A 24971-nucleotide genomic window follows, 5' to 3' on the forward strand; every position below is an offset into this window, starting at 1 on the left:
CCGTCCTCAGACCTGCCCCAGGAGGTGGGGAGAGTTGGCCCTAGGGTGCTCCTGGTGATGGGAGCCTGGCAAGGTGCTCCCCATGCTGGCAGGGGTGGGGTGAAGTAGAGTGCTCCTCCACCAGCTTGATTCCTCAGGTCCAGCGGGCCACAGAAGCCTTAAGGACAACTAGGCTTCTTTGCAAGGTAGCTGGGCGCTGGGGAACTTTACAGGTGTCTTGCTCCCCAGCCCTTTCAGGTATGCTCTTAAATACCCACTGAACAGGCTGACAATGGTCTGGTTATATTTCTGTAAAACCTGTTCGTTGTGAGAAATGCCCCACCTGAAATCAGCAGGGAGATACAGTAGGAGCCCCAACCCTTTTTGACTTTTGAATAAAAGATATTGATAAAAGAACACTTGATACATTGGAGCACACAAATATAGATTGGTTCTCTAAACACCTGTAGGTGTATGGGTGCACATAGAAATGCACACTCACATTTAGTTGTCCTCTGGGGTTCACAGCAGGGTGAGGACTGGGAGGTCTGGCCACAGCAGGGTGGAGTGGGAGGGGGGACTCTGAGCTTGGCTGGCATCCACTTGTTGAGTGTTTCTGACAGACACAAGTGTGCGGCCACGCTTTTCCTCGGGGCTTCAGAAATCCATCCATTAGTTCCTATCAGCCTGCACGTCTCGCACGCAGATGAGAGATTTGCCTGAAAATCCCTGTCGGAACACTTTGCAGCTTGATGGGTGAGGGGCTGGGGGGGTGTTGCTAAAGCTGATGGATTAAGTCCCTTGTCCCCGCCCACCCCTGCTGTGGGGTTACATTTTTTTCTTAGAAGATTATCTGCACCCTGGTATTTATTGCTTGCATGCCATTATTTTAAGTAGCTGTGTCTTTCTGGGTTTATATGGTCACATTTGTCTCCTCCCATAGTGGAGAGAGGGTATCTCTTCCTGGCATCTTTCCCATTCCCTGCCCCTCCCCCCTTCTTTAATGGCATTGGGAACTGGGTGAATTTTTCTCCCTCCTGAACCTGTTCCCATCTTTCTAAGTGCTGTCCTAGTTGGGGGTCACAGCAGACCTGTCTGAGATGTGTTAACTAACACAGAAAACATGACCGTAGATGTATAAAGAACGGTAAAACAGCCACAGGAAGCCCCAGATTGATTCATTTGGTGGCACTTCCACCTCTGAAGCCCATCATTTCAAGGCCCGGTTGCTACACCTTCTTGGTGGTAAATGCTTCTTACAAATCCTGCAGCTTCCTTCAAGTGCAGACTGTAAATCAGGGAGACTTACTGACTTGGTGAATCAGCTGAATGGACAAGGAAGTAGACTCTCGACTGGCAAGAACTAGCGATCCTTTGTTTCTCATCACGAAAAGAGTTATGTGTGCAGATCCCAACTCATGTATCACTTCTCTGCTCAGAACCTGGTTTCCTCATCTGTAAAGCAGGCTATGTACTGTCTGCTGAGAGAAGGTTTCATCTCACAGGGGCTTTAGCCCCACTGATGGTTTTCTGGCTCAAAGAGGGAACATCGGGGAAACCTTACAGACCTTATCACGTGGGCAGCCACTATAAACTGCAGTTGTGATTCTCAGCCCTGGCTTCACATTTAAATCATGTGGGGGAGACTTTGGAAAAAATGTGTGCTGGTACCCCCTTTCCGAGTTAGAATTGCTACAGGTGCAGCCTGTGCATCCTGGTTTTAAAAGCTTCTTAGGTTCAGCCGCTGGTTGAGAACCACTTTTTGAGGAAGGAGCACTTGAGGGGTTTCAGGTGAGAAGGACCAAGGTGAACCCCAGGTCTGTCCCTTACTGCTTATGCAGGGGACCTCCTTCACTTGTGGGTCCTGGTTCCCTCGTGTCTGGCTTTAATGGAAGAAAGCCCTAATGGCTGATGGAGGCCACCGTAGCAAGTATCCTACACATTACCTTCTGCTTCACCCTCCGGGAACCTTTGTGAAAATTCCGTGCATTTCACAGCCAGGGAAAACCGAGACGCCGAGAGGTCGAGTGACTTGTCTGGGACCTGAGGCAGTGCTGGCTTTGAACTCTCCTGTCTCCGGGCCCTCTCAGTCACCGTGTTCCTATGTTGTCCACTGATTGCCTGAAACGCCCCTCCCTCCCTTGCTGGCAGAGAGCCTGTCAGGTTGGGAGGGCCATTCTCTGGACGAGAATCGGGCATTGAGTTAAAATGTGCATGCAAAGCAATGAATGAGTGCAACATCCATTGCACAGTCCAGAAAAGTTTAGGAAAGAGGTTTTGCTGAGCTGGGGTCTCCCGCCCTGCAGAGCCTCAGCCCATCTCACCACCACCCCTACCCCCCTGGGGCAAGCTCACTTCCATGTGGATTCCTAACACGGGACCAGGTAGACTCTCTGGACTGAAATGATCCCAGGAGGTTTGTGTCCAGTGGACCACAGTCAGGTGTCTGCCGTGGCTTTCCGGCCCTGCCTTCCATTCTCCCAGGGCCGAGTGCGTGGACCTGTTCCGAGAGAGCCCTTTTCAGGTGGTGACGTCACAGCATGGCTTACTGTGCAGCTCCTTTGCCCTAGCCTGGCAGCGATGGGGGAGCAGGTTGCCATGGTTACCGTAGACACTGCCGTGGAACTTGCATGAGGCCCACTGGGCACTGGCCCGGTCTACGTCTGCAGCTCGGCTGTCTGTCTTCCATGAGTTCCCCTGAAACTTGGTATTGAAGCCTGACTACCTATTTAGAGGAGAAGAGCATGAGTGACGTGGCATCTTTTGAGGTTAACATTTTGGAGTGCCTCTGGGTGGCAGGAAGTTTACAGGAGGTGCAGTACGTGTGTGCTGAGTCGCTTGTCGTGTCCGACTCTTTGCGACCCCAGGGACTGTAGCCCACCAAGCTCCTCTGTCCATGGGATTTTCCAGGCAAGAATACTAGAGTGGGTTGCCATGCCCTCTTCCAGGGGATCTTCCTGACCCAGGGATCGAACCTGTGTCTCCTGTTGCTCCTGCATTGTGGGCAGATTCTTTACCGCTGAGCCACCAGGGAAGCCTTCAGGAACAATGGCAAAGTGTCTTCCATTGGTTTTTTAATTTTCTGAGCCTGCAGTACAGCATCAGTATGGTAAGCTAGGACAGCGGTCCTGCCTGCTTGAGGCAGTGGGGAATGTGGATCAGAGAGGTTAGCCGCTCAGTCAGGGTGCAGGGACCGGAATTGGAATCTGCCAGTGCAGCCTCTGTCCAGGGACTTTAGACTGTTGCTTCTTTACCTCTAACCTCAGTGTATCCCCTTACATGCAAGTACTTTGGGGAAAACCTAGTGTTAAGCTATACACTTATCTTCCGTATTCCTGAGCTGTTGGAGAGGAAGATGAAAAGGCCGGGCTCCAGGGAGAAGGGTATGAGAGGTGGGAGGGTTAAAAAGGTCAGCAGAGAAGAAGAGGGTCAGAGTGGAATTGAGACAGAGGCAGGAGATGATGGGACCAGGAAAGCACTTGGGATGTGCTGTGAGTTTGACAAAGAGGAGGGAGGGTAAAGTTTGGTCATTTCGGGGACCCCTGAGCATCTGGGTGGATGGGCAGCAGCAGACACCTTTGGCAGCTCTTTGAATCTCATGCAAGAAGTCAAAGGACTCAAGGAATGACTTTTGCTTCCCCAGACGAGCAAGGGATGATTTATTTGGTTTCGAGATTCAGCTTGAATTTTGGGCTTGAGGTATTTATGCTGCCGTGTCTTTATGGGTTTTGTTTTTTCCTCCCAAAGTGTCTAGTGCCCGAGGAGATTTGCACATACGATTAGTGGATATAGAAGTAATCCCCTATTTGATAAATCAGTCAGCGTCTGCCTCTGCTTCCTTGGCCTGAGTCCAACAAAAGTATTGCATGCATGTGCACAGCCAAGAGTGTGTGTGTGTGTGTGTGTGAGCGTGTGTGTGTCTTGATGCTCCTGGGAGCAGTGACATGGTGGGGATATCAGATAAGACCAGGGGAAAACCAGGGGCTTGGGGGAAGGATCAGCAGAGTGGGTGTTTCCGGGCACGAGCGAGGACACTTTCACTTTCTCGTGTGTCACCTGCAGCTGTCACATGCTGACAGGAGGTGTGTCTTCTGTACCCACTGGTCTCTGAGGAGGCCATCAGCTTTCTCTGCGTGCCCCTCGGGGACTCCAGAAAGCCCCCTGGTGCATCTTTGCCCCGGTCCCGTGCTTACGCGGGAGAGGCCTCTGTTTTCTAGGAGCCTGTTTGTTCCCAGCCCCTGGCCGCTGGGGAATCCCAGCCAAGGGTGCCTGTGGCTCCTGAGTGTCCCTTGGCCTCCTGACGGCTTTTCCTCCTCTTCCTCGCTCTCACGGAGATTGTCCCTGACAGTCTAGAAACATGAGAGGAGAAACTGTCCATGTGAGGTGCTTGCTGCCTCGTGTCCCCAGGCTGCCGGTCCCAGAGGCAGACCCTGGGCATCGCAGCCGGTGCTTGGACACGTGACCTAAGTCTGGCCACCAGGCCCAGCATCATGGGGCTGTGTTGGGGCGTCCAGCTTCAGAGGAGGGGTCTCCTCAAGCTTGTGCCGTCAGCGGCCTGGTGGCTCCCTCCCTCCCATCTGACACTCGCCTGTTTAGAAGGAAAGAACCTAGATTCCGTGGTGCAGCCTGAGTCGCTTGGTCTGCACTGTGGCCGGAGCCTGGGGAGCGGGGCTGTGTGGTGGTCAGTGAGCGCCTTGCACGCTGCTGGGTGGGGGGCGGGCAGGCGGCCGGTCTCTGGCCCACATGGGCGGACCCGGGCTCATGAGCACTTGTCTCACCTGATGTGAGTCACCGGAGAATCTCAGGAAACACTGCACCCGAAATGTCCAGAGCAGGGTTCTTTGGGCTGCTTTCTGCAAACCCAGTGAAAACCTCTTTCCCTGGAGTTTTGTTGAGATTCCAAGGAACATGGGTGAGAAGCCAGGAGAGGCTGCACAGGCAAGACCCTCTGGGTTTCCGGGGGGTCCTGCTTGGGGCCCTTGTGACTTGGCGGCAGCCGGAACTTGGACGAGGCAGAGCAGCCAGGGGTGGTGGAATTTGTGGGGTCAGCTTCTTGGTCCCTGACCGACTTTCATTTCATAAACTCTTACTGTGAAAATTGCCTTTTAAAAATAACCTTTTTTAGGAAGGCCATGCAGACCTCGTGCGTGGAGGTGCGGAAATTTATCTGTAATTTAGCTGCTGGAGCCCCACCCCCCGGGGCTCTTACCTGCCACCTCTGTTAACCTGTTACATTGCATCTGAGACAGCCTCTCCTACTGATGACCTCACCCTTATTGGTGCAGAGGACTCCCTTCCTTACACCCCAGGGCTACTTTCCCCTCTGGGGTGAGTCATCATTTTCTGGCTGGGTTTGGGGCCCTCAGGCGTCAGGCTGGGAATTTGGGGTCCCTGCCATGAGGATGTCAGAGCAAGAGGGAGCCGTGTGACCATGGGCTCTGGCCGCCAGGGGCCCACTCCTGCTGGATTGTAAAGAGCAGGGGCTTCGAGGTGGGAATGAAAGCTGCGTTTCCGTGGGATTCTTTTAAACCGTTGTGGGCAGCACTGGCTGCTTTATTCATGGCCCTTCTGTTGTTTCTCCCCAGCCTGTGGGCCGAAGCTCACCAACTCCCCGACAGTGATTGTCATGGTGGGGCTCCCCGCCCGGGGGAAGACGTACATCTCCAAGAAGCTAACCCGCTACCTCAACTGGATTGGTGTCCCCACAAAAGGTGAGGCTGCATCCCAGGCCGGAGCTGTCACACTGGGGGTACGCTCTACTCACCATGACCCCATTCCCCCCGAAAAAGAACAGCCTTTCCCTCTCCAGCTGCTGAAACTCTCTTTGCAGGACCACTCTAGGGGGCTCTCCCGGTAGTGGGGGTGGGGGTCACACCTTCCTTTCCAGTATGTCACCCACCACCCTGTATGTACACCCTGCTTTGTGTATGGGAGTCTCTGCTCACTGGCTGCTCTCTGGTCACCCTGCCCTGCATCCTCCCCAGCTCAGCCCTCATCTCCTTCAGGAAGCCCTCTCTGACCACCCCAGTCTGTGCGGATTTTTTCCTTCAAACTCCCCCAGCCCTTGTTTGTACCATTCCTCCACTGGCTATCTTAAAGTGTTCTTTCTGTGCTATTGATTATATTTTCGCAACTGGTCTTCCCATTGACATGGGGAATGTCTTTAGCACAAGGACTAATTTTTCACATTTGCTGCCCCAACCCTCACCCCCACTCCAAGCCTGTGCCCAGCACAGTGCTTCATACACAAACTGCTCGGTCAGCACCCAGTGCCCATCCTGGGTGTGGGCTGCTGGTATACAAAGTGGCTGCTGTGGATCCGGCCGTGTATGTGAGTCCGCACTCCCTCTCAACCGTGTTGGCGGGAATCATGGCCCCAGTTTTCACTGGACACGTGGCCACCACCTGCTTTCAGGCTCAGCCTCCAGCCCCGGCCCTGAAAGGCTGGCTTCCAGGCTGCACTGTGGGAGGCGACCCCAGAGAAGCAGGGGCACTGTAAGCCGTGCTGGGTCTTGGGGAACCCCAGCTGCCTTCCAGGTCAAGCGATGCCGGCGGTGCAGGATGTACCGCCCACTGCCTGGTTTCTGGTTTTCTTGGGATGTTATTCAAGTCATGCACTGGCTTGGTTTCCTTCTTTGGAAGATCCTTTCTGGCAGTCAGCATGGTCAGTGAAGGGGCTGTTCTTTTCCACGCAGTGTTCAATGTGGGCGAGTACCGCCGGGAGGCCGTGAAGCAGTACAGCTCCTACAACTTCTTCCGCCCTGACAACGAGGAGGCCATGAAAGTCCGCAAGTGAGGCCCTGGCTGTGGGAGCGGGGTGCTCTGTTCGCTGTGTGACCTCAGACTGGGCGGGAGGGGGGCAGCCAGTCTCGTTTGTGCAGCACGCGAGTCTCTCGGCCTCTGAGCTTCGTCTCTGTCCTCTGCTTCCAGGCAGTCTGCACCCGCTGGTGCGATGCAGACCAGTGACAGCATCTCACTCGGCACGAGCTAAATCGTTCCCTGGAAAATCGTCTGTTTACGCTAGAAAAGGATTTCCTTTTCAGCCCAAAGTGACCAGGGGTCCCAAGTGTGACCTGAGAGTCACTTGGGAGCGGGACACCGCACTAGTGCCAGCCCCGCCTGGATGGGTACAGTGGGCGTCCGTGGGCAGGACTTGGCAGCTGTCTTTTGGAAGCTCCCAGGGGCAGTTTTCAGCATGCCAGCAGCATTAGATCACTCCCCAAGGGCCGCAGCCGTACATGCGGGGCTCTGACTGGGAACCTCCAGCCTGGCGGTCTCAGCCACCTCGTACACTTTAGCAGCAGAGTCTCAGATCACCCTGTTCATTGTGGGGGATGGGGATGCCTGGCTGTCCCCTCAGATGGACCCACTCTGATGCACCTGTCTCCTTCCGTGTTGCAGGCAGTGTGCCCTGGCTGCCTTGAGAGATGTCAAAAGTTACCTGACGAAGGAAGGGGGCCAGATTGCAGTAAGTCTGGGGAATAAGTCTCATCTCCACCCTGCCGCGGGACGGTGCCCTGGAGGGTGGAGCGTGTGGACAGAGCCGTGGGGGGATGCTGCCGGAGGGGACAGGCATCTGGCCTGAGCTGTGAGGGAAGCAGGGGGTGAAGGTAGCCCCAGGACCCAAGAGGAAGCTGGTGGGTGGGACAGACTGAGGGGCACGGCCCGCCAGACCTGGGGGCCATGGCCCCAGGAGCCAGTGTCCCAGCGTGGCCCTCCCCTGCGCGTTGTTTTAAGGACTGTTCCCACCCTGCCCTCCCCTTTGGTCCCTGAGCTCAGGAGGGAGGCTGTGGGGGGCCTGGGAGGATGCAGTTTCTCCTGGGGCCCCAGAAAGTGACAGACCCGACCTCTGCTGGTGTAGTAAACACTTGTCAACACCAACCGGGTTCTCTTCTGTGGCCAGGTTTTCGATGCCACCAATACTACTAGAGAGCGGAGACACATGATCCTTCATTTTGCCAAAGAAAACGATTTCAAGGTGAGCCTGATTTCTCGTCTTGGCCCAGCGCACTCAGGAGCAAGGGAGTCCCGCAGGGATTGACTGGTTCCTTGTCTGGAGCACCTCAGCTCCACACTTGGGCTTCCCCTGCCACTGTGTGGGTGTTGTTGCCTACAGATTGGGCTTTCCTGGTGGGGGCTCTCAGGGGTTCCTGAGACTGGGGAGGGGAGGGTCCTCTATGGTGGGAAGGCACGGACTGATGGCTGGTTCTGTTTTGTGTATCTGGGGGTTTATGTGTGGGCGCCTTCCTGCTCCAGTGTGGCAGTGATGTCACAGTGATCCCAAAGTTGGCCCTTTGTGTTGCCACATTTGTTGTTTCCTAATATTTCTGTCTCATTTCCTTCCAGGTGTTTTTCATTGAGTCTGTGTGCGATGACCCTACAGTTGTTGCCTCCAACATCATGGTAAGACCCCCGAGGGTGGCAGTCTGAGAACAGGGCTGACCGGGTCAGCCAGGAGAAGCCATAGCATCTTGAGGATGAGCTGGTTCTGCCAGCTGGTGGTTTGCTTTTGTCTTGCAGGGGCGGGGAATGGGGGGGGGTGGGTCAGCAGTGCAGAGCAGTAGTTAACTTAGAAACACATTCTGCGACCCGGACTGATCTTATCAAGGCCCCTTCAGGTGGTTGGCAGAAAGCTTTCTTTATTGGACATAAGAGAGAAGTCACGGACCTCAGTTTTGGTGGGAAAACTGTTTTGGCGGCAGTAGCCTTGGCCGCTGGGGGTTGAGGGGGCTGCTTGGGGCGGAGGATGGAAATGGAGACAGGAGGCTGGTCTCTTGCTGCTAAGTTTTCCCAGTAGGTAAACATGGTCATGTGTTGGCAACAACCTATAGGACCCTGCCGACAGAGGGCAGAATTCCCAAATTTGGGGAAAATGGGAGTGGTAAAACTGTCTTCCTGCTCCTCTTCCTGTGTCAAGGGGAGGGTTACATGGGTAAATTGAGGGTACTTGGCAGCTTAATTTGATGCGTTGAAATAAATTGTACTTGATAACAATAAACTGTAAGCAGAACAGGTTATCGTGAAGACTTCACCGGAAGTTCCCTCCTCGTTGTAGGTCACTTTCTCTCCAGCTTAAATACATCCGAGTAAGATGTTACCTGTAACAAAAAGCTGGTCGGACCCTTCTACAGGGAGTGCCAGACTTTGGCAATATAGTGTGTGTCCTTCAAAGGAATGCTGAGAGTTCGTTAGTTTTTGGTGGTGGGCCTTTGCTCCAAGGCAATGGGAATATTTACATGCATTTCTCAGAAATGAGTTCATATTTTAGGAAGGGTTATTGAAATGGTAGAAAATCAGTCCAGATTGGTTTCAGTGGCCCCAAAGGAGGAGGCTCAAAGTATGAGGAAATACAAGTTGCCTTGGGCTAAACAAAGGCTTCTGCTGTATTTCTTTGGTTTGGTTCTACATTTCCACCGGGTAGGGAAGCAGAGCCCAGCTGCAGGATTGTCTGTTTCCCTGGTGAGCAGCTGACACTCACTTGGCCAGAAGCTCATGCACCATCTCGTCCTCTGTGAATCCTTGGATCCCTGTTCACCAACCCTCCGTGTTCAGAAATCTCTTTTCTCTGATGAAGCCTCAGAGCTGCTTAGCAGTTTTTAGACTTTTGTCTTGTGCTTTTTATGCAAGAGGCTGTGTTGGAGGAAGAGATCTGTGAACTGAGTTTTTTTTTTTTTTTTTTTAATTATGCTAAAACATACATAACTTTGGTGGTGGTGGTTTAGTCTCTTAAGTCGCCTGTCGAACTCTTGCGACCCCATGGACTGTAGCCCGTCAGTCTCCTCTGTTCATGGGATTCTCCAGGCAAGAATACTGGAGTGCATTGCCATTTCCTTCTCCATACATAACTTTGGGTTGGCCAAAAAGGTTTTTCAGATTTTCCTGTAACATCGTATGGAAACACCCAAGTGAATTTTTTGGCCAACTTAATAAAAAAGGTTACCACTTTGACTGTTTTTAAGCGTTCAGTTCCGAGACACTTGGCACATTCACCCTGCTGGGAAACCATCCCCACTGTCCACTTGCAGAACTTTTTCCTCTTCCTGGACTAAAACCCTGCCCCTGTGAAACACGAACTCTCCACTGAAGTTGGGTTTTTGCAGCGTGCCCACCTCTCTTTCATGGCTGTGGTCATTGTTGAGGAAGAAAAGAGCACGTGTGAACAGATTCTGAGTTTCCTCGAAATCTGCCAGCTTTCTCAGGCTTGTTCAGTTTTAGAGGACGACAGGCCAGAGGGGCATTTCTCCTCTGTCTCTGCCCCATGAAAGCAAGCCTTGGTCGGGACCAGGTAGAGAAGCATCCACTGGGGATCAGTGACAACGGGGTACCACCTTGCCTGTGGGCAGTGCAGGAGGAACCCGATGATTCCACCGGGAAGGTGCTCACAGTGACGGGGCATTGCCAGCACCCCCTGGGGCACCTTTGCTGACAGGCAGCCTCCTCTGGGTAGGTGCTTATGAGGGACTCAGTGAGACTGAAGACCAGGTTGTCTAGTAGTGACCTGGCTACTGGATTAATCCTGAATCGGGGCCCATTCAGAGGGATTTATTAGAACCCACCTGGGATAGGACTTCCCTGGCAGTCCAGTGGGTAAGACTTCGCCTTCCAATGCAGGGAATGTGGGTTCGTTCCCTGGTTGGGGACCTAAGATCCCACATGCCTCGTGGACAAAAAACCAAAACATAATACAGAAGCAATGTGGTCACAAATTCAGTCAAGACTTTAAAAATGGTCTACCTTAAAAAAAAAGTCTTAAAAAGAATCCTCTTGGGTTTCCTGTCCTTGCCTTACCGTGGGTGCCCTCCCTGTGACTCAGAGCTCAGCCATATCTCTTTTTTGTTTTTCCTCTTAGAACGCTGGGTCGGGTCATCATCATTCTGAGCCCGTCCATGCCTTTCCCAGTTTGCAAGCCCCAAATCCTGCTCATTCTAAACAGAAAGCCCTCCAGCGTGATTCATCAGCTGCCTCTTTGTGGTGTTACAGGAAGTGAAAATCTCCAGCCCGGATTACAAAGATTGCAACTCCGCAGAAGCTATGGACGACTTCATGAAGAGAATTAACTGCTATGAGGCCAGTTACCAGCCCCTCGACCCTGATAAATGTGACAGGTAATTCCTAAGCAGTGAATGAACCACCTGCTTCAGGGCTGTGACTGTTATTCCCGATGAATAATATTCCCATGAAGCGTTTGCTCCTGGATACTTTTATAAACACTCGTTTTAAATATCTCAAAAAAAAAAATCCTTGGTGATATATTCGGTGTAACTATCGTAGACACCGTGTGTGAGTGTGCAGAGTGAGTATCTGGGCTCGTCTCTCTCTGTCCTCTGTTGTCCCTTATTTTCCTTTCAGTTCTCTTGCTTTTCTCTCTCCTATCCTCTGGGAGGCCCTCTAGCCCCACTCTGCTGTGGGAATTGCAGGCTCAGGCGCCCCCGCCCCCGACTCTCAGAGCAGAAAGGTCTGTGCCCCCCTGGAGCTGACGCTGTGGTGCGGTGGAGGCCGAGTCTGCGTGGTGGGTTCTGGCCGCACCAGCCATGTCTGACGGGCTGGCGCCCCCTGCAGGGACCTGTCGCTGATTAAGGTGATCGATGTGGGCCGGCGCTTCCTGGTGAACCGCGTGCAGGATCACATCCAGAGCCGCATCGTGTACTACCTGATGAACATCCACGTGCAGCCCCGCACCATCTACCTGTGCCGGCATGGCGAGAGCGAGCACAACCTGCAGGGCAAGATCGGGGGCGACTCGGGCTTGTCCAGCCGGGGCAGGAAGGTAGGGGGCGCCGGGGCTGGGCGGGGAGCGGCCCTGTGCGTGTGTGTCCATGTGTACGTCTCTGTGCTCTTGTGTGCGTGTGTGTGTTCCTCTGTGTGTGTGTCTATGTGTCCTTGTGTGTATGTGTGACCTTGTGTCTGTGTGCGTGTCTGTTTGTGACCCTGTGTATCTCTGTGTCCTTGTGTATACAGGTGCATGTTCCTGTGTCTGTGTGTTCCCGTGTATGTGTGTGTCCTCATGTATGTATTGGTGCCCTTGTGTGTACGTGTGCGAGTCCCTGTGTGTGTGTGTGTCGTATGCCGATCGGACACCGGCTCACACGTGTGCGCACGTGCGCGCCTGAGGGGAGGGTGTGTGTGCAGGGCTGCTCCCAGAGCCCCCTTCCCGCAGCAGTGAGGACAGCCTCGCCCTCCCCGGGGCTCGGTCCTGCACCGCCTCCTCTCCCAGGTGGGTGGAGCCTGTGACCCAGCGTGCGCCCCTCACCCCATGCCCCCAGTTCGCCAACGCCCTGAGCAAGTTCGTGGAGGAGCAGAACCTGAAGGACCTCAAGGTGTGGACCAGCCAGTTGAAGAGCACCATCCAGACGGCCGAGGCCCTGCAGCTGCCCTACGAGCAGTGGAAGGCCCTCAACGAGATCGACGCGGTGAGTGCCGGCCGGGGCCTCTGCCCGAGGGGCTGCGGGGGATCCCCGAGCCTCCCACGCTGGCCAGCCCGGCGGCTGCGGGCTGCGCCCTCGAGCGACTTCCGCCTGTGCCCGCAGGGCGTGTGTGAGGAGATGACGTACGAGGAGATCAAGGACACCTACCCCGAGGAGTACGCGCTGCGTGAGCAGGACAAGTACTACTACCGCTACCCGACCGGGGAGGTGCGTGCGCGCCGGGCCGCGGGGCTGCGGTGAGGAGCTCGCGCTGGGCCTGCCGAGGCCGCGGCGTCCGGCGAGGCCAGGGACGCAGGGGGCGCTGAGCGGCTCTGCGGAGGGAGGGCCAATGCGTCCGCCCTGCTGCGCTGCCCCGTGCGCCTCCTCGCCCGTCCGCCTGTGAAGAGTCCTGCCCGCTCACACAGCTCCAAGGGAAGCACCGCTGTGTTTCCCGGCAGCTGGGACAGAGGTGTTTCTCCAGTGACGGAAATGACAGTTCAGGAAGGGGAAACAGCCCTGGCTGCTGATGTGCTGGATGCGGGACCCCGCTGACTGGGGGCCACAGGGCAGGCGCGTCAGCAAGTCCCTTGTGCCGGCTCCACGGATGCCGGCGGAGGGACCCCTGGGCCCTGCAGGCCCTCGGGCTGAGCCAGCAGCTGCCTGGAGCTCTGCTTGGAGGGTCCCGTGCAGGCGGAGCTCTGGGGCCTGCAGAGGCCTTGGCCTGGTGACACCCCGCAGGGGTCCTTCCTGTCTGTGGCCCCTCCACTCAGCGTCTGTCACACGTCTGTTCCCGGGAGCCCAAGGCACTGTCCCTGGTCTCATTCCCTGGGACCTCCTTAGTGAGAGAGGGACCAGGGTTCGTGGTCTTAAAAGTCACAGGCCCTCCCTTTCTTTTTCAATTTTCTCCTACTGAGATAAAGTTCCTATCATATAAAAGTCACTGTTTTAGCCAAAGTACACGTCAGTGGTTTTTTTTTATACATTCACAATATTGTGCAGCCATCATCACTAATTCTAGAACATTTCCCCATTGCCCCAAAAGAGACCTCCCAGCCTGTTAGCAGTCAGTCCCAGTTCCCCGTCCCCCCGGCCTGTGGCTTCTTTGCGTCCGTGTTCTGTCTCTGGAGTTGTCTCTTCTGGACGTTTCCTGTCAGTGGAATCACATGCTCAGATGTCACTCTGTGTAGCATGCTCAGGCTCCTTCGTGCTGTGCTGTGTCGGGGCTCCATTTTCCTGGGTGCAGGGTGGGGGTCAGGAAGGAGCAGGGAGAGGCAGTGGCGTGGGTCCCCCGGGGCCGGGATGGATGCAGGACCAGCACGCGGGTGGTGGGCTGATGCAGGACGGACCGTGTGGTCTCTGGTTTATAACAGCGGGAGGGCGTGGCCCGGGGTGCCCTGAGTGATCTCGGTTTACAAGGACGGGAGGGCGTGGCCCGGGGTGCCCCCTGTGGTCCCTGGTTTATAACAGCGGGAGGGCGTGGCCTGGGGTGCCCGGCTTCTGCTCCAGCTCAGCGCCCCCTTCTCCCTCCACCCTGCAGTCCTACCAGGATCTGGTGCAGCGCTTGGAGCCGGTCATCATGGAACTGGAGCGGCAGGAGAACGTGCTAGTCATCTGCCACCAGGCCGTCCTGCGCTGCCTCCTGGCCTACTTCCTGGACAAGAGCGCAGGTGCCTGGTCCCCAGCGTGCTCTCTCCCAGGGGAGGGCGGGGTTGGGAGCTGGTCCCACCCCCCGAAGAGGAGGCAGGGCCCCTGAAGTAGCCCCATCTGGGTGCTTTCTTGCAGCCCCCAGAGGGTATCAGAGCAGTTTGAAGCTAGGTGGGCTTAACGGCCTCAAAAAGCCCACCCTCCCTGTCTCCCCACATCTCAGGGGCTGTGGGTCTGTGGGGAGGGGGCAACCTACCACTAAAGAGCTCCCAGCCCAGCTAAACACTAGTGTGTCTGCCTGCGGGCCAGTGGGATGCCGACTCCTAAGGTGTTTGGGAAATGACGCTCTCACTCCAGCTCATTGCGTGAGGTTTTGGGTTCTCTTTGATCGTGTTCTTTCAGGTGTCTTAGCAGGGCCGCCGGCCGCCCGCAGCAGGGCCTGTGCTGGGTCGGGGTGGTGGTGTGCTCCACCCTGCCCAGCCAGGCATCTGCGGTCCCCAGGCAGCACAGGCTCTCGTGAGGGCATGGCCACCCTCCAGTCTCCCGTCTCACCATGGGCCCTTCTGTCATTTCAGAGGAGATGCCCTACCTGAAGTGCCCGCTTCACGCTGTCTTGAAGCTGACACCCATCGCTTATGGTGAGCGTGAGGACCCAGCCACCGAGACTGGTCCCCCAGGTGGGCCGGGCGGGTCTGTGAGCTCGGGTCCTGCTTTAACCGAAGCTGACCTGTCCCCGCCCTCACCCAGGTTGCCGAGTAGAATCCATCTACCTGAACGTGGAGTCTGTGAGCACACACCGGGAGAGGTCGGAGGTGAGTGTGAGCTTGAGGCCCCCTCCTCACCCCCGCTGTGCCGTCTGTCAGGGAGAGACCAGGCGGCGGGGCTGGCAAAGGCTGTGTCGGTCGGTGGCGTCTGCCTGCCTCCGTTTGGATCTGTGGTCCTCGGGACTGCCCTCCCTGTTCTCTCAGCCTCTGTGTGCTCCTGCCTGCCTGTCTGGTGGCTTCTTGGCATCGTCCTCCGTTTTGTTTCTTTCTGTGCTTCTTCCCCCATTTCCTCTTGACCCAAGAAGTGAGTGTGGAGGAGGAAGCCTCTTTTAAACGTAACCACGGTCTGGTTACCGTCGCTTTTTCCTCTGGGGAAGCCAAATGATTGCAGGTTCCAGAGTCCCGGGTGGCAGTGGGACCCACAAATTTTGGTGTCATCTACATGCACTTACATCTCTAAGTCTCACAAAAATGATAAAGAATGAAGAAGAGGGTGGGACTAGGGAAGCACAGATGTAACTGGGAGTTAGCGATGTGGCGGATGGAATGAATGATTCTCTGGACAAGCCCAGTGCCTGACTGCACGCGACACCACCTGGGGGCGGTCTGGAATTTGGTGGTCAGCCTGGCTGGGATCCCCCAGGAACAGCCCAGAGTTCTGCCCAGGCGTAGGAACCTTGTGAAAGAAAGTTCGAATTTACTTTATCCCAACGGTGAGACTCCAGTGCTCTGCCAACATCCTCCCAACCCTTTCTTTGACACCGAGCATGACATTCCCATGTTCCCGTCCCTGCTCTCATGGAGCGTGGCCAGAAGATCTTGGCATTCAAATCCCGGCCTCCAGTCGCCCGGCTGGTTGACCGAGATGAAGGTGAACCTCATGCCTTGGCTCTGACGGCGCCCCCCGAGTGGGGGTGGCAGGATGGACGTTGGCTTTCCCTCCAGGGGCAGCAGCCTCCCCACTGGACCCTCCTGCAGCGGGATGATGGGGATGGGCTGGAACTGGGCTCCGATGGCCCCTGAGAGCTTTGCCAGGCAGAACAGGGCAGGGGCTTGATGGGGACCTTGGAGGTCCCCACTCCAATCGAATTGTCCCGTGGTCGGAAGAAGGCTAGGGTTTCCTGTGTCTGTGGTCCCCTGGCTGCGGTGGAGGCTGTGTTTCCTGTCCGAGGCTGGGTGTGCTCCCCGGGAGCAGGAACTGGGAAGATGCCGGCTTGAGGTCAGCAGGAGGGGGGACGGGCACCGACACCTCCCACCGCCCACGCCTTGAGCCCAAGGACCCCGCCCTCTGCGTCCCTGGAGGCTGGCAGCCAGGTCTTCCCCACCCCCCGCCCCCGCTCTCACGTGCTGTCACTGCATCACTGTCCCGCTCTCTCTTCCTCCCTCGCCTGCTTTGCAAACGTGGTGTCTGTCGAGCGGTTGTCTGGAAGTGACCTGGGCGGGGGCTTGGGATGAGAGGTCATCCCTTGGTCTTGCTGAGTGGGAGACGCGGGACGAGCCGGCGGCCCCGCGGTCCAGGGCCGTTCTCCGTGGTCAGTCTCGTGGTCTCAGTGAAATCCAGAAGCAGAGAAACGTGTTTGGTTTGGTTTCGGATTTTTGGGGTGTTTTTTTTTGGCTTATTTGCCTCCCCCTCCTCGTAACTGTCGCCTTCTCTCTTTTGTCTTTGTCTCGCTTAGGATGCAAAGAAGGGACCTAACCCGCTCATGAGACGCAATAGTGTCACCCCACTAGCCAGCCCCGAGCCCACCAAAAAGCCTCGCATCAACAGCTTTGAGGAGCATGTGGCCTCTACCTCCGCTGCCCTGCCCACCTGCCTGCCCCCGGAGGTACCCACGCAGCTGCCCGGACAAGTGCGTTGACCCCCTTCTCCTTCCTGAGTCGAGTCGCGTGCAGGGTGGGGAGAGCGCGCCCGGCAGGGCGGCAGGGGCCACAGACTCAGGCCTGCGTTGGGTGGGTGGGGACTCGGAGGAGAGGACCCGGGCCGTCCCTTTGAGTGTGGGACCTCCGGATCCATTCCTGAGACCTTGGCTTTGCACGGACATGCCCTTTCTGGGGAGGTGGCCTTCCCTGGGCAGAACCAGGCCAAGCAAAGAGATGGCCGAGTGTCTGCGACCCATTCACATGTATGGACAGTTTCTTCTAAAAGTTGAAGGCAACCCCCCAGTTCAGGACCAGCTCAGCCCCTATCCGGCTGAGGGCTGTTGGCTTCCGTGTGGCCTGGGGACATCTCTTCTGTCCCCACTGCTTCCTCTTAGAGAAAAGCTTTGTCAGATGGGGCCCTGGGAATGTGTCTGGAGCCGGCGTGGACAGACTGGGCCCCGGGCCAGAGGACCTGGAATAGACGCTTTCTCCTAAAGCATAGTAAAAAAAAACAAAACCCCAAAGCAGAAAACCAACTGGATTAATTCTTAGATTATTTCATCCGTTGTGATGCTAGGCTGAAAGACGCTGGCTGTTGGGCCGTAAAATTTGTTTCCAGCACACCACTATCTTCCTCAACAATGCTTGGGAATCCTGGCCAGGGTGTGAGATGTAGAAATCCCCAGGCACAGATTTGGGTCCCACCTAGGGGTCTCCCCTAACCGCCGCCCACCACGCCTGGCCTCTGACATAGAAATCACGGGTTCAAGTTCAAGTTGAACTTGAAGGTCCACAGGCTCTTCCTGAGTTTCCTCGAAACTCCTTTAAACCTTGTGCTGTCTGGAAACTTGCTGTGTGTGTGCCCGGGGTGGGGCGCAGGGGTGATGGTGCTGTGCCACCCCGGGCAGGCCATCGGCCTGCTTCAGCCCTCAGTTTTCTCATCTGTGGGATGGGGGAGCAGCAGCTTCTGCCACGGGCTGATGGGGAGACTTGTGCTGAATGTGTCTGTGGTCGTGTCCCGCCCTGGTGCCAGCTCTGGGGTTTTATGTCACGCTCTGTCACCTCCCTGGCCTTCAGTCTCCCTGTTTTTTTTTTTTAAATGAGGGAGACAGACTGGCCGGAAGACATCTAATTAGTGGTCCTTTCGGGCTCAACATCAGCTGTGATTTTGTGAAAACTTAAAGCTAAAGTGGCATGTCAGTGACATAGTGTGTTGGTGTAAATGGTGGGGTCACAGATGGAAGATGAGAGGCCACAGTCACAGACGCAGGGACCTGTCGGGCGGGGTTTGGTGACGGTCAAGGCCGTGCTGCCCCGGGTGATGGTGGGCGGGGCGGGCGGGTGCGTCCTGCGGGGTTGCAGACCTGGAAGCCGCTGGCCAGGCTGGGGGTGCCCAGGGCTCCGTCCCACAGAGAATGCCTGGTCCCCAGTGACCCAGGCCCTCTCCCTTCCCCCCACTGACTCTCTCCCACCTTTTCTCTCTGCAGCCTTTGCTAGGGAAAGCCTGTTTGTAAGTATTTTTCTCTGAATTCTTTTGCTCTTTGCATCTCTTTCTCCTTGCTTGCCAGCTTGGCCCTCCTGCCTGTTGTGGTGAGGGTAACGGCAGTTTTTGTAAAATCTGAAGGAGGAAGGAGAACGGGTCCGTGAATTTTCAGGACAGGACGCGGGGCGTGGGTGTTCCCGCGCGTCCTCCTGCCATCCTGGCCGCCGCCGCCTTCTCCTCGCTCCCTCTCGGGGCGGGGGTGACTGTCAGTGTTTGCGGTTCTCCGTGGCTGGACATCGGCCTGCTCTTTCCCTCTTAGCGTCAGACGTTGGTGGGAAGCTGGGTCTTTGCCTATTGATGTTGTCTTTTATGTTCTGGGCCTCCCCCAAGAGCCCTACCATTTTGAGAGGGAAGTTTGCGCAGAGCCTAACCTGCACAGTGAACTGTGGAGGACCCGAGCGCCCCCTCCTGTTCTGCAGGGATCCCCCACCTTCAGGGGCTCCGGGACCCCCGCTCCGGAGTGGTCTGCTTGGACACCACTGCTCCGCATCGTGTTGTCCTGGATCAGAACACTCCCGGCCTTTACAGTCATGTCCAGGTTGGGGTGCGGCTGTCTCTCTGCAGTTTCTGGTTAATTCAGCGCTGCTTAATTCCACTGGAGAAACTCGGTGCTTCCTCTGCTCTGGTGGTCCCCAGCCACAGGAACAAGCTGAGGCCGTTACATCACAAATTTTAACAAGAGACACCCTGAAATATCACCCTAACTCCTTGAGTCACACCTGCCCCGTCTTCCCCTTCGCTGGCTAGGCTCATCCACACAGAAACGTGGCTTATTCTTGGAAAATAGGAGCCGCTGGGCATTGTGTTTGGACTGAGTGATACCACCTGCGCAGAAATACACATTGTCACTTTTCAGCTTGTACACATCCTGAGTCTTTAGTCCTTGAAGTAACCCCAGGAGGTCGCAGGGCAGTTCTTGGCCCCGCTTCCCAGATGAGGGTGAGACCTCGCCCACAATCACCCCACCAGCCCTCAGCAGAACCAGTGGTTGAGTGGCTGTCCAGTCCCAAAGGCTGGCTGCTTTCTCTCTGCTGGCTTCCAGAGCTGCCCGGGTCCCGTTCACCTGCCCATCCCAGGCACCCGGTGTTTGCAGCCTGTGGGGCGAGGCCCAGAGTAGTTTGGGTTCCTTTCTGGCTCTCGCAGCCTCTGCTTTGCGACGTGTTTATTTAACGGTGGGCTTGCCCATCAGAGTCAGTCTGTAAGGGTAACAGTCCTGTGTCGGTGACCCCTTTGACACATAGAATGCCCCGAGGGCGAATGTTCTTGTGTGAAAAGCAGCCTTAGGGGTTTGGAACCTTACAGTTTTGCATCTGTGCGTGTCCTCTTCCTTTTGATCCACAGCCTGTTGTTGCGAGGAAGGACATCTTCCTGCTTAGAGAGGGCCATTCAGCCACCCTTTGAGGTTGAACTTGTCTCTTTCTGAGGCTGGTACTGCCTTTGGTCAGAACCCCTCCAGTTCAGTGAAAATGTGTTCTCTGCGTCCATGCAGATGTGCCAGCGCTCAGGTGTCGTGATGATGAGAACATTGGTGTAGTGCTTAGCAAAATATCTGGCTCAGGGCTGGTGCCTGGTGGACAAGAGCTGCTCCTGAGGGAGGCTCAGTGCCCTGTGCTTTGGCGGCCTGCCCAGGCCGGGGGTTCCTTCTCGTGGGCCGCAGGAGTCCTTAGGGACTGGGGGCAGGGTGCCCTGGGGGTCTTAGGGTGGTGGCCCCAGGATGCTGGTGTCCTGGTAAAGCAGGCACGTGGCAGACAGGTGGGACACAGCACCTACCCTGCAGCCCGTTCCCCGGGAGCCGGAGACCGCTTGGCCCTCACGGTGCACCCTTGACTTTTTTATTTTTATTTTTTTAGTCATATATAATGTGTTTAATTATTTAGCTTCTTATAGTACTCACATAACAGAAATTGACAAAGCCACGCTATAGTTTAGTCACCCAGTCGTGTCCGACTCTCCTGTAACCCCATGGACTGTAGCCCGCCAGGCTCCTCTGTCCATGGGGTTTCCCAGGCAAGAACAGCGGAGTGGGTTGCCATGCCTCCTCGGCTTTGAAATGTCAAATGCGCACTCAGAAGACAATCCTACTAAAGATGTTGTTTTGTTTTTCTTTCCCAACATGTTTCTTCCTTCCCCCTTCTATGCTTGAAAGACGAACTGTCTGTCATATTTTCTCAAAGTTCTCTCCTTACTAACCTTGGCAAGGTAAAAAACGCTCCCTGCATGCCGGTCTCCGTTCCTTCCACGTCTCTCTGCGTCATGGCATCTCAGCCCTTGGGGCATCATGGTCTGCGTGGAGACTGGCCATTGTGAAGTCTGTGACTCATTCACCCAGGCCCTGGAGCATGTGTGTTCTTTCAAGGGCGGCCCCCATGTCTCCGTGTGTCCAGAGCCCCGGGCACCCCGTGGCCGGTGGTTTCCAGTGTCCTCATCGCATCACCATCATTCGTGGGTGCCACAGCCTCGGGCATGTGATGTCCCAGGGCGGGTGGGAGCCGGACCTCCGTCTCTGACCTCACAGGTTGACCGAGTCCTCCCTGGTTCTGAGCCTCGGGGACCTTGCTGGAGATGCCTGGCTCAACAGGGGCTGGTCTGATGCCCTCATGGTTGGCAGGTTGGTGGCCAGGGCCCTGAGTCCGGCTGAAAGCAGGCTCAGGTGGGGCCCCGGCTTCCGTGCCGCCAGCCCTGCGATGGGCCTCTCTTACAGAGATTCTTAGTTCCATTGGGAGGGGAGTGGGCTGTGGTGATGCTTGTGTTTCTGTCCTCCTAGGTTCCACTTGCCCTGCCGCCTCTCTAAGACAGTCTGGGAGGAGAACACTTTTAGAAATTGTGTTTCCCTTTTCTCCAGGGCAGGTTAAGGAGGGTGGGTTAGGGAGCCCACAGCTGTGCGGGGTGGGCATCAGCTCCCCCAGACGATGGAAAAAGATTTTTTAAGGGGCTTTGGTACTGGCCCAGCTCCTTTGGGGCGGGGCTTATGGGCAGGATTGCTTTTATTAGAACGGGATGAGAGCTTCACCCACATGCATCTTCTCTGCTCAGCTCCTTGCCTGAGTTCCGGCGTCCCAGCTGTGTCCCGGGTCCCCAGGGCTGTGGTACAGCTCCGCTTAGGCCGGGCTGGGAGAAGGGCCCTAGTGCTTCTCCAGATTTAACCACCCCCACCACCGCCCCTGCCTGGTAGCGAGGCCAGCAAGAGTGCCCCGGGTGGGGACAAGCGCAGCCTTGGGCTCTCAAGGGGCAGCAGCTGGAGGAGCCCCAGGCGCTGGCGCCCAGTGCCCTTCGGAGCAGCTCGGACCCCAGGAGCTGCCCGCCCTCCCCACCCGCCCCCTGCCCACCTCCTTCGGGCGTGGATCAGGGCCCTTCCCGGCCCCTCTCCCCTTGGGAGCCCAGGCTTAGCCACCACCACGTTCCTGGCCCATATTGTATTTGGTGATGCTGCTCCTCCGGGCTGTGTTCTCTGTTGGGGAGAGGGGGCCCGCGTCTCAGTTGCAAACTTCATCTTTGCTTGCGAAGCCTAGTCAGCAGGAATGCTAACAGGCTTCCCCCTCTTCTTTCCCGAGAGCAGAACATGAAAGGCTCCCCGGGCAGCGTGGACGCCTCCAGGATGCACTGACCGGCCCCCCCTACACCCGGCTCCCCCCCTTCCGTCTGCCTGCGGCCAGCGATCCGAGGACGTCTCACAGAGGGGAGCGGGGCGGAGGGCAGCGTGGAGGAGGGTCTGCTGCTCCAGGGGGACGGGGCCCCGCCTGCCCCTGCTCCCCCAGCCGTCGGGCCGCTCACCCCGTGGATCCCAAGTGGCTCGGGAAGGACCATGCGCAGAGGAGGCAGGACGTGGTCCCTCCCTGCGGACTTGTTAATCTCGTTCTGTACCTGCCCCGCTGGGGGTGATGCTGGCCCCCGAGTCCTAACCTTAAGGGGGGCCAGGCTCTCAGCCGCTGAGGGTCAAGGGAATGAAAGCTTCCAAGAGGCTCTTTGTGCATCTGGCCTGGACGTTGCCTCCTGAAGGGAAGCTCATGGCTTGAGCTGGGTGGGGCCTACCCAGGAGAGCCGGTCCTGCAGCTGAAGAGAGGAGTCCCGTGCTGGACCCGCTGGTCAGCCAGGCAGCAGCCCTCTGCGTGATGCCCACCGTCTCTGGTCTGTCCTGCCTCTGAGGAGGGCATGGCACAGTCTGGCAGGAGGAAACACGTTGCTGAAACAGCCCCGGGGGCCTCGCCTTCCAGCGCAAGCTCCCCCCTCAGCTCCCGGGCCTGCTGGCCTGTGCACTTTCTTACCGGCAGAGAATGGGACCTGAAACATCTCACCTTCGGCAACTGAAGATGCTTGGGGTTTGTGCCCTTGGGGCTGGAGCTCTGGAAGGTTGTGGGAACCGGATGTGCCTCTGAGGAGGTGAGGGGACCCCCCCCCCCCCGCCCCCGTAAATGGCCAGGCAGCGAGCACTGGCATTGTTGCAAGACTGACCCCAGACGACAGCATGCGGAACAACGACCTGGCCCCCTCCTCCGGGACATTCGTCTCCTCCTGTGCTTCCTGGGTGGGGACAGTGACCCGAGCCAGGCCGCGCTCGTGGCCTTGTCCTCCGGGAGGCTGGCTGGAGGATGCAGAGCGGCACCCTGTGTGCGTGCGGAGACCTGCTGTGTCCTCAGCGCGGAGCCCGCTGTCCTGGGCAGGTCCGGAGGAGAGGATGTCCTCGCTTGCCTTCGAGGCACCGGTGGCATTTCTAGTGGGGGGCGCTCAGAGCAGGCTGTGGACACGTGGTTCTGAACACCTGTAGTTTCCGCCTGCTGGTCTTCCCCTGGGGCCTCCGGGCACTTGAGGAGGTCAAGGCCCAGGAGAAGCGGTGTGAACGGGGAGGTAGATCTTGTCCAGTGACCCTTTTCAGAATCTCTAGAAGCCAGTGCCAAAGGTCACCTTCTCTTCCTGCCCTCCCCGCTCCTTCCCCCTCTTAGCTTGTGAAGTAGTCGTGGGGGTGGGGGGCCGTTTAGACAGCTGGAGCCTGGAGTGGGGAGAGGAGCTGTTTTTGTTTGTATTTTTTGTTTGAGAGGAGCTTTTAGAAGAAAAATACACATTTCTCTGATTGGGACTCAGTGGGGAGCAGGAGCGCAATTCAGAGGCCCTACAATCAGGCGTGTGGGTTTCACATCAAACTGTTCAAACCCTCCCTTCCCATCACTGGCCATTTTCCCAAGACGATGTCTGTCTGTGTTCCTGTGCAGGGCCTGTGATACTCTCCCTCTTTCCTGCTGCCTTGTCGTGTGTGTCCGTGTGCGTGTGTCTGTGTGCATGTGTCCGTGTGCGTGTGTCTGTGTGCATGTGTCCGTGTGCGTGTATCTGTGTTTAGATGGAGGGGCCCGCTGCCCTCCTCCTGAGGACGGCTCTTACGTCCACCTTCTGGCTCCTCCTCTGGTGGTTGGAGCTGACCCTGACTTTTGACTCGTGATGGCTGATCTGAGTGCTTATCCTGGTCTCTGACTGCCCAAAATCGGTGCATTTACAAAGGAGGCCTGGCCCGATCAGGACCTTGGTTTGCAGGGGCCTTGATGTGGAGAGAGAACCCCAGTGTGGGGGAAGGGAGCGGGGACAGGCAGGGAGCAGAGGCGGGGGGGTCCAGGGGCCACAGACTGGACTTCCAGGGAGGGAGGGGCGGGCGGAGGCTGTGTCTGAGCCGCGGTCACGGGGCTTCTGCCTCGCTGACCACTGGCTCTCACTCCCCTCCCCCAGAAGCTTCTGGGACCAATATTTTTAACTTCGCTTATTCGTTTTGGGGTGGGCTTGCCCCTCCCCTTCTTCTGTCTTGAGACTGTGGGCAAAGCTCTTCATTTGGGGGTGGGGAAGAAAGACTGTTTGAACCACGCCAATGACGTTTTCGTTTCTAATACTTGAAATTTATTTTTTTATTATTTTGATAGCAGATGTGCTATTTATTTATTTAATATGTATAAGGGATCCTGAAGATGGAAAGCTGTATAGATTGGGTTTTGTTGGTTGGTGGGCTTGGGGGCCTTCTACGTGTGACTTCTGACTTCTCTGTGTTCTCTATAAATTTGTCCAAATTAATTACCTGGGATGAAGCTGTGCCAGCTTTCAAACGGAAAGCCTGTTGGAAATTTGTATATTTTGCAGTTGCCAGAACAATAAAATACCTGGTTGAAATACACAGGTGCTTCACCCCTTGGTTGTTTTTGGGGGGAGGGACAGGAAGACTCTTTAACTACACTGGGGGTCACTCCACCAAGTTTCCGCCACTCAGCCCCATCACCTTCCTTTAACCAGGATGTGTAGGGACTTCTCTGGTGGTCCAGTGGTGGGTAGGATTCCACGCTGCCACTGCTGGGGGCACTGGTTGAAGCCCTAATCCAGGGAACTAAGGTCCCACATGCCTTTCAGCCGAAAAAACCCCTAGGACTTGAAATTCACCTGCAGCAGATTGTCATTCCATCAAACAGCTGCAGTGCGGATGGCTTAATGATCTGTGATCCTTATCCTGCGTGTCCTGGGTAGGGGAGGCTGTTTCTGTCCTCCTGCTTTGCAGATGAAAAGTTTGAGGCTCAGCAAAGGTCAGTCATGTCCTCCAAGGCTGCTTAATGGGCTAATTTCAAGGATTCAAGTCCAAGTGCCTGGGACTCTGAGGTTTGTGTCTTTTAACCATCATAAAATTTCCCCTCTGCATGTTCTTGGTCTCGCCAGGGTAATGGAGTTAGCAGTGGAGCCTGTGAGAGGTCAGGTCAAGCTGCTCACCTGCAGGGCTGGGAGTCAGGGGCTGTCCTCCAGCCTGCTCCCTTTGGGGCC

At 56.3% G+C, this 24971-nt stretch overlaps 1 protein-coding gene and 1 long non-coding RNA gene across 5 annotated transcripts in view; both read left to right on the forward strand.

Moving 5' to 3' along the window:
- Positions 1-24339, forward strand: part of PFKFB3 (6-phosphofructo-2-kinase/fructose-2,6-biphosphatase 3) — a 79712-nt gene extending 55373 nt beyond the window's left edge. For 2 of the 4 annotated variants that reach the window (XM_061126024.1, XM_061126026.1), the window contains exons 2-15: positions 5565-5690; positions 6675-6771; positions 7381-7447; positions 7883-7957; positions 8326-8382; positions 10960-11084; positions 11539-11746; positions 12243-12389; positions 12507-12611; positions 13921-14050; positions 14603-14665; positions 14775-14839; positions 16468-16641; positions 21751-24339. In XM_061126024.1, the coding sequence (XP_060982007.1) occupies positions 5565-5690; positions 6675-6771; positions 7381-7447; positions 7883-7957; positions 8326-8382; positions 10960-11084; positions 11539-11746; positions 12243-12389; positions 12507-12611; positions 13921-14050; positions 14603-14665; positions 14775-14839; positions 16468-16641; positions 21751-21798 (1487 nt within the window). In that variant the 3' untranslated portion in view covers positions 21799-24339. Of the gene's footprint in view, positions 1-5564; positions 5691-6674; positions 6772-7380; positions 7448-7882; positions 7958-8325; positions 8383-10959; positions 11085-11538; positions 11747-12242; positions 12390-12506; positions 12612-13920; positions 14051-14602; positions 14666-14774; positions 14840-16467; positions 16642-18138; positions 18162-21750 lie in introns of all 4 variants that reach the window. The other 2 variants (XM_061126023.1, XM_061126025.1) reach the window with 2 other exon arrangements.
- LOC133044592 (uncharacterized) lies at positions 613-3158 on the forward strand. The gene is made up of 3 exons (XR_009689996.1): positions 613-735; positions 1251-2747; positions 2928-3158. It is a non-coding gene; the product is annotated as an uncharacterized LOC133044592 (long non-coding RNA).
- Positions 24340-24971: the final 632 nt, after the last annotated feature.

The sequence above is a fragment of the Dama dama genome, chromosome 23 (genome assembly GCF_033118175.1).
Source record: "Dama dama isolate Ldn47 chromosome 23, ASM3311817v1, whole genome shotgun sequence".
In the NCBI taxonomy this organism is placed as follows: domain Eukaryota; kingdom Metazoa; phylum Chordata; class Mammalia; order Artiodactyla; family Cervidae; genus Dama; species Dama dama.